Raw genomic sequence first — 7753 nt, forward strand, 5'->3', positions numbered from 1 at the left:
TGTTTAATGATTATTATGAAAAGATATATCGCTTCTGTCCAGTACAGTAGTTTACGTGATATTGAAAAACTAAAGCCTGAAATTTGATATTTACAAAAGACGAGGAGAGAGAAAATGAAACTGTTAAAACGCATGAGACATTGTTGGACTTTGGTTTAACTGGAAAGTAAAGTGAAGAAAACGTACAGACGGCAGAAAGAATGGTTGTCAAGCCGCCAACATGGAACAAAAATCTTAAATGGCGGTCGAGTGTAATTGATAATTAATGCACAAATGACCATTTCAGAAAGTGGATTCTTAGTTCAAAGTTGAGGGTTACATCTGTAGATAATCACACATGCAATCACTGTAACTAGTGCACGAGGATTCGTTTTGAGTGTGGGTGTGTTTGGAGAATTTTTTTTTTTAAATTCGGGTGATAAGTGTCAAACTGCCTGTAACTGATTATAAGAGGCGCCAGGGTGACATACAAATTGCATGCATTTTACTACCAAGATTTGTTCATTTTTGTGTTTTCTTTTGTGTGTATTTTTAAATATAATTTTATTATAATTTGTGTTAATGAAGTGTCAGACTATTTGTAATTAATTGTAAGTGGTGTCAGTGACATGGAAACTACGTGCATAGTAGTACTAAGATATATATGTACAGAACACGTTCTCTTCATTCTGTTATGCTAAAATAGTAATTGGTAAAAAGATTTTTTTTTTTTTTTAAAGTTTTGAAGATGAATCCCACCAGTTTTGTCATCAGCTGTCCAGTTTCAACACGTCAGTTGGAGAGCTTTCATGTGTATATATTCATGTCACATAGTGAAGCTGTCATCTTTTGTGCTTTTTATCAGCGCTGTGAAAGTTGGGTTTGTTTTTAGTCATTATACAGCTATATATCATGCGATTCCGACAACGAAATTTGTAGCATCTGACACTGACAGTCGTGGTTTAACAGTCAATCGACACACAGATGACGAAGGTGTAAAAGTGCGTACCGTTATGTCACGACGCAGATGCGTTGTCATGTAATTAAGTCTGAAGGCATAGAACCCCCTAATCGAACCCCTTCTCATTCTACAAGTGTCAGAGATTGGGAATTAGAGCCATGTCTGTTTGAAAATATTAGTAACAGAGGAGTGTTTGACCGTTTGCAGAGTTGATTTGCAGCAATGGCGCTCTATTATTTAATTGCAACAAAGTTGGTTCTGACTTTACTAGGTTTTAAATCAAGTAGAATGTATTTGTTTACAGGCTTGATATATTCATGGGGGTGTGTTAAACAATTTGCTTTGAGAAAAAAGGCACAGTTACACAAGCTACAACTATATTGGTATTGTCAGTGTTTTTCTCACATAAAGCAAATGCAACCGAAAATACGGAATGAATGTGTCTTCCCATCTGAATTGTGTTGTCTGACTCAATGCTTCAAAGATGGTGTGTGCGCATATTTTCCATTTGTAGCATGTGTCCAGGTTCCCGAATTTCGTTAAGCAATATTTTTTTCAGTTTTAATTTCACCCGAACCTTGTGCCAAGGAAGATGACACGTTACAAGTGATCTGTGAATGTGTTTTCATGCTTAGACTAAAGAAATAAAGGTGTTTTTGTTTTTTGGGGGTTTTTTTTCAGCTGTTATTAGCTTGCCCAGTTATGATTAACAAAGTGTATCCTTTGTTTCAGTCTCTTGTGATTCCTGAGAAGTTTCAGCACATCTTGCGTGTGCTTAACACCAACATTGATGGCCGAATCAAGATCATGTTCGCCATCACTGCCATCAAGGGTGTAGGACGCCGATACAGCAACGTGGTCTGCAAGAAGGCCAACGTGGACATCTCAAAGCGAGCAGGGGAGCTGACTGAGGAGGAGGTGGAACGCATCGTCACTGTGATGAGCAACCCTCGCCAGTACAAGATCCCTGATTGGTTCCTGAACCGTCAGAAGGATGTCAAGGACGGTCGCTACGGGCAGATGTTGTCCAACCAGCTGGACAACAAACTGCGTGAGGATCTGGAGCGACTGAAGAAGATCCGTGCCCATCGCGGCCTCCGCCACTACTGGGGCCTACGTGTCCGCGGTCAGCACACCAAGACCACGGGACGAAGAGGTCGCACTGTCGGTGTTGCCAAGAAGAAGTAGACGATTAACAGTCAAAAGTGTGCGAGCGTGTGTGTGTTCATACGCTGCAATAATACAGACTCGATACTGAGGAGTTCTAAGTAACTTTATTAGATCTAACATAAAGATGGCGACAGGACAACTGCTGTTTTCATCCGGGTCCCTTTGATGGACATGTGTTAAGTCATGTGATTCTTAGAACTATTAATAGAACAACATTACAGAACATCTTTCCCCCTTTGTTTTTTTTTCCCCAAGAAAGAAATAAAAGTTCTTGTTCATTGGTTTTTTGTTGTTTTTTTTCTTTTTCATTTGTCTCATTCTGTTCATGAATTTGTAATATCACTGGTATACTAAAAACTCAACTTATAACCAAATAAAATTTTCCAATTAAACTTCCTAAACAAAAGCATTCATCATTTATGCATACTTCATTCACTCACACAGTCTATATAACTCAGCCAGACTTCAATCAGTCACTTCCATGCCCAGTTCCTTCATTCATACATCTTAATAAACTGAAAGTTTTAACTCATTAATTATGTATGAAAGAAAAGAACAAAACAAAACTGCTTTATCCTATAGTGGGAACAATCTGGCACTGTACTCCAAACTGAAAGAAGTTGATGTCCACACTGGATTCCCTAGGCAGTGACTGCAGGTGTTTACGGTTGCGTCGAAGGACACCTGCCGGCGAGTTGACCAGGTAAGTGCGATTTTCAGGATCTGCTGCGACAACAGTACATTGGGCCTCCCATTTTTTCTCATTGTCCAGTTTGATCAATACTGGGTCGCCTTTGTTAAGTACTGGGAGACTGACTGCACCATGCTTGTGGTCGTACTTTAGTTTGTACGCACGCTTTGTTTTCTCGTCTGCTGTACCCACATCTACGTCCCTCAATGGTTCCGGTTGTAGAACTTCTGGGAGAACTGGAACCAGCTCTCTTCCCATCAACACTCTGGCAGGACTGGCTCCAGTGCTAGAGTGTGCCGTCGCTCTGTAGTTCAACAGTGCAATGTCTGGTTCGCGCTGGCTCAGAATTTTCTTGGCGATTTTCACAGCTGATTCTGCTTCCCCGTTGGCTTGCGGAAATGCAGGACTGCTGGCTTGTTGCGTGAAGCCAAATTTCTGCGCAAAATCACGAAATTGACGACAAAGGAAGGGTTGGTGATCTGACACAACCACATCTGGAATCCCGTGAGTTTTGAAAATGTCACGGAACTTCCCTATGACAGTTTCTGCTGTTTTGCTGTGTAGACGGACTATTTCTAGCCACCTGGAGTAGTAATCAACAACTACTAGATAGTCTTTCTCCTGATGCGTGAGAATGTCTGCTCCAAGTTTCTGCCATGGACGCTCAGGTAGTTCAGTAGGTCGCAGTGGCTCGCTGCCTTGTGCTGGTCTGTTTTCTCTGCACTCTCTGCACTTGTCTATGTAGTCTTTGAGATCTCGGCGGAGACCTGGCCACCAAACAGAGAGTAGTGCTCTCTCCTGGCACTTGTGAATTCCTTGATGAAATTCATGCAGCTTCTCAAGGATGTGCTGACGTTGGCTTGCTGGAACAACGATCCTCCTTCCATGCACTAGTAAGCCGTCAATGAGAGATAACTCCCCTTGTGCTTGCTGGTACGCCTGCAGGTGAGCGGAAACTGACTTCGGCCACCCGTTGCAAATGTAGCTCATCACCTGTTGTAGCTCTATGTCATGTACAGTCTCTGACTTCAGCTTCTCAAGTCTCTGGTCCGTAACAGGAAAAGATGACGTCACTGAATCAACATACGCCTTCACGTAGGATTCTGTCTCCATCTCTTCGTCTGCTGCAGTATGAGCAACAGGCTGTCTGCTGAGAGTGTCTGCTACAACGATGCTCTTTCCTGGAACATGCACAACTTCAAAGTTGAACCTGAGAAGTCTCATCAACAGTCTCTGACAGCGAACTGGAGTTTGGTCAATGTCTTTTGACTTCATGAGTGGAACCAATGGTTTGTGGTCCGTTTGCAACTCAAATTTGTCCAAGCCAATCAAGTACTTGGAAAATTTCTCGCATGCCCACACCGACGCTAAGCATTCTTTTTCAATTTGCGCATAGCGCTTCTCTGCCTCACTCAGTGTTCTTGACGCGAACGCAATCGGAACCAATATGTCTCCATGCTTCTGCATCAAACATGCTCCTGGACCATAGCTGCTGCTGTCTGCACTGACTAGTCTCTAGCTTGGGGTCATAGAACGCTCTGGCTCCTGCATTGCCTATCAGCTCTTTCACAGCATCAAATGCTTTCTGTTGTGCTGGGCCCCAACTGAACACTCGATCCTTTTTCAGCAGATCAGTCACAGGCTTCAGAGTGTCTGCCATGTTTTTCACGAATCCTGTCAAGTAGTTGAACATGCCGCAGACTGTCCTCAGCTCTGCCTGGTTTTGAGGAGGTGGCGCTGACTTTTGCTGGATCGGGCTCGGTCCCGTCCTGACTGACCACGTGCCCAAAATACTTCACTTTCTTCTGCCTGAATTGGCACTTTGCTTTGTTCAATTTGAGTCCTGACTGTTCAATTCTGTCCAACACCGCCTTCAAGCGAATGTCATGCTCCTCTAGTGTCTTTCCATAGATAATTGTGTCGTCCATGATTGCCTCACAGCCCTCAAGACCTTCCAGGACTTCCTTCATCTTTGTCTGGAAACACTCTGGACCGAGAGAGATACCCATAGGCACACGTGTGTAACAGTATCTCCCATAAGGAGTGATGAAAGTTGTCAGTAGCCTGCTCTCGTCCTGTATCGGGATCTGGAAGAAACCCGACGCTGCATCAAGAGTGGTGAAGATGGTAGCCCCAGCCATCTTTGGCACAATGTCATCCAAGTTAGGAAGCATGCATCTTGGTCTCTTCACCGCTGTGTTCAGCTGTTTGTAGTCTACACATACTCTCACTTTCCCGTTTGGCTTTACTACCGGCACCATAGGTGCACACCAGTCTGTCGGTTCTGTGACCGCCTGGATGATTCCTGCCTTCTCCATACGATCCAGTTCCTCATTAACCTTTCCCTGGAGTGGAAATGGTACTCTCCTAGCCGCTGGCACACTGTATGGCTTGGCCCCCGGCTTGAGGTGGATGTGAACTGGCTCCGTCTTCATGAGACCTGTCGTGCCGAAGATCTCATCTATGTCTCTGGTGGCAAGTGACACTAGCCCCATTGTGACCGCTGCCTTTCTGCTAAGCAGGTTGTTACACAAACTGTTTTTCACAACGATCACCTTGAACTTGTATGCTTTGGTTTTCACATTTGTCACGGCATGGAACTCTCCTGCTACTGCCAGCTTCCCTCCGGGAGATGTGAGAGAAACTTTTGACTTCCGAAGTTTTGGCTTATTCTTCAGTTGTCGGAATGTTCTGTCACTGATGATAGTGATGTCCGCACCTGTGTCAATCTTGAATGGCACAATGGTTCCTCATATCTTGAGTTTGACAACCCATGGTTTCGACTTATCGTCGTCCACTATTGCTGCATCAACGCTGAACTCATCCTCAGACTCTTCTCGGACTTCCCTTACACTATGGCAGACCTTCATGAAGTGATTCTTCTTGCTGCACTTACGGCATGTCTTTCCTCTCGCAGGGCATCTTCCTTGGGCGTGTGTACCGCCACACTGCCCACACTGACACAGTGACTGCTCTCTCAGTCCCGTGCCTCTGCCTTGACCTCGGCTCCTGCCACCACGTGGAGTGTGCGAAGTCTGGTGTTTCTGTTGTCCACTATTTGCAGGGCGATGTTTGTCGTGGTATACACGGTCTGCTGCAGCTGCTGTAGTCCCTCTCTGCTCCTGAAGTTCGAGCTTGACTGCTTCATGCTGACGTGCTGTTGTCACTGCTACCTTCAGAGTAAGCGTGGCTTCTAGCTGCAACTTCTGTGAGAGTTCTTCGTCTCGGACTCCCAGTACAAGTCTGTCTCGAATGCAGTTTTCTTTGTCTGGAAAATCTGCATGCTCTGCTAGCTCGTAGAGTGCTCTGACACACTTCTCAATGGACTCATCTGACGTTTGGTCACGCTTGTGGAACTGAGCACGAACATGAATAATATTTCTTTGGGGAATGGGGACCACTGTATGGTGTGGCCTGTGTATATGTCAAAAGTCATCATCCCGAGTATTTCCAAAGGTGAAAAATATCTGTATCCTTTATTCATAACGAAATATTGTGGCGCATGAATGATTCCCGTCCTTTAAATGGTAGAAGATTTGTCTCATTCTAATATATGTTTTTGTGTTCGGCGACATTGTAAACGTTGATGAAATTATAAAGGTTTTGCTGTCTGAAATTTCAAGGTTTTCGTGTGGTAAAGCTAGCGCATAGATCTTAAACCATTATTGTCTATACAGGCTTCTTATTCATTTTGTCTTGACTAAAGAAACAAAATTTGTGTGAGAGAACCGTTGTCTCGACCTGTGCCGGCAGGGTTTGTTAGAAATAATTATAAGTCGCTCAAATTGATAGGTAAATGTATCTGTGGCTCGCATTCATAAAACTTCATGAATATGTTGTATTTTTATTTTGTTCGCTTATCTCTTCACGAAAGGGGAACAAGGCCTGAAACGAATCTCTCTCTCTCTCTCTCTCTCTCTCTCTCTCTCTGTGAGGTAGTCTTGTATTCATTTTTTCCCCTTGGTGATCAGGTAATGATTGTGAGTAATCAAAAATGCATATCAAATCAAAAACAGTACTAAGGTAGAAATGAAATACCTTAGAGCAAAAATCTGAAATTCGTTTTCGAGTTGAGCTCTAAGGCTTTATGTGATATGAATAGATTCTGTGTCGCTGATATAATCCAAATGGTGGCAATAAAACCGCAAGCGTACAATGTTTCTGCATAATTAAATCATACGGCACATTCGTAGCACCGTGTTTATTTCCCATGTCCATTATTAAAAGCAGCACGTGCAAACGGTATGTAGATCTACATTGTTTTAACATAAATTGCAAAACAAGACCGGCTTGACCTCATGACAAACTTTCCTTCCTCCCCAACACACACACCTTTTCACAGACAGAATGATGATTTTTGTATTCCACCCGCCACCCCTACCTTCAATCACACAAAGCACAAGCTATAAGCAGAACAATTATTCAAATCATTAATTTGTTGTTGCTATTGTCTGTTGATAAGCAGCTCCACCTCTGCCCATGGACACTAATATCTATAGTGTCTATGCTCTGCTCATGGACACTAATATCTCTAGTGTCTATGCTCTGCCCAAGTCCCTCGTGACTCAATCATGGCTGGTACACTGAAATATTTCGCAAGACTTTCGTTGACCTGGTTTGCCACATCTGCATCAGTCATTTCTGTGCACAGGCCCTGTAGCCGTCTGCAGCAGATCAGTGCAGCGAATTGATGTCGGGCTGAAATTCGCACACTGGGCATGCCTTGGGATTTTCCTTTGTCCAGCATCTGCAGCCTACCTTTGGAGATGAACTTGTTGAGGTGGTCGCGCGCGCGCGCACACACACGCGCGCGCGCGCGTACTGCGCGCACTGAGAGACATTTCAACTCAAGTTCAGATTCGACCCAGACCAACACTGTGTAATACACTGAGCGTTAACGCCGAGTTTGTGTGTGTGTGTGCGCGCGTGCACGTGTATATGTATGTGTGTGT

At 44.0% G+C, this 7753-nt stretch overlaps 1 protein-coding gene across 1 annotated transcript in view; it reads left to right on the forward strand.

Moving 5' to 3' along the window:
- Positions 1-2369, forward strand: part of LOC143291833 (small ribosomal subunit protein uS13) — a 2953-nt gene extending 584 nt beyond the window's left edge. Inside the window, exon 2 of the mRNA XM_076601952.1 lies at positions 1673-2369. Coding sequence (XP_076458067.1) covers positions 1673-2128 — 456 coding nt within the window. The 3' untranslated portion in view covers positions 2129-2369. The remainder of the gene's footprint in view (positions 1-1672) is intronic.
- Positions 2370-7753: the final 5384 nt, after the last annotated feature.

The sequence above is a fragment of the Babylonia areolata genome, chromosome 1 (genome assembly GCF_041734735.1).
Source record: "Babylonia areolata isolate BAREFJ2019XMU chromosome 1, ASM4173473v1, whole genome shotgun sequence".
Lineage (NCBI taxonomy): Eukaryota > Metazoa > Mollusca > Gastropoda > Neogastropoda > Buccinidae > Babylonia > Babylonia areolata.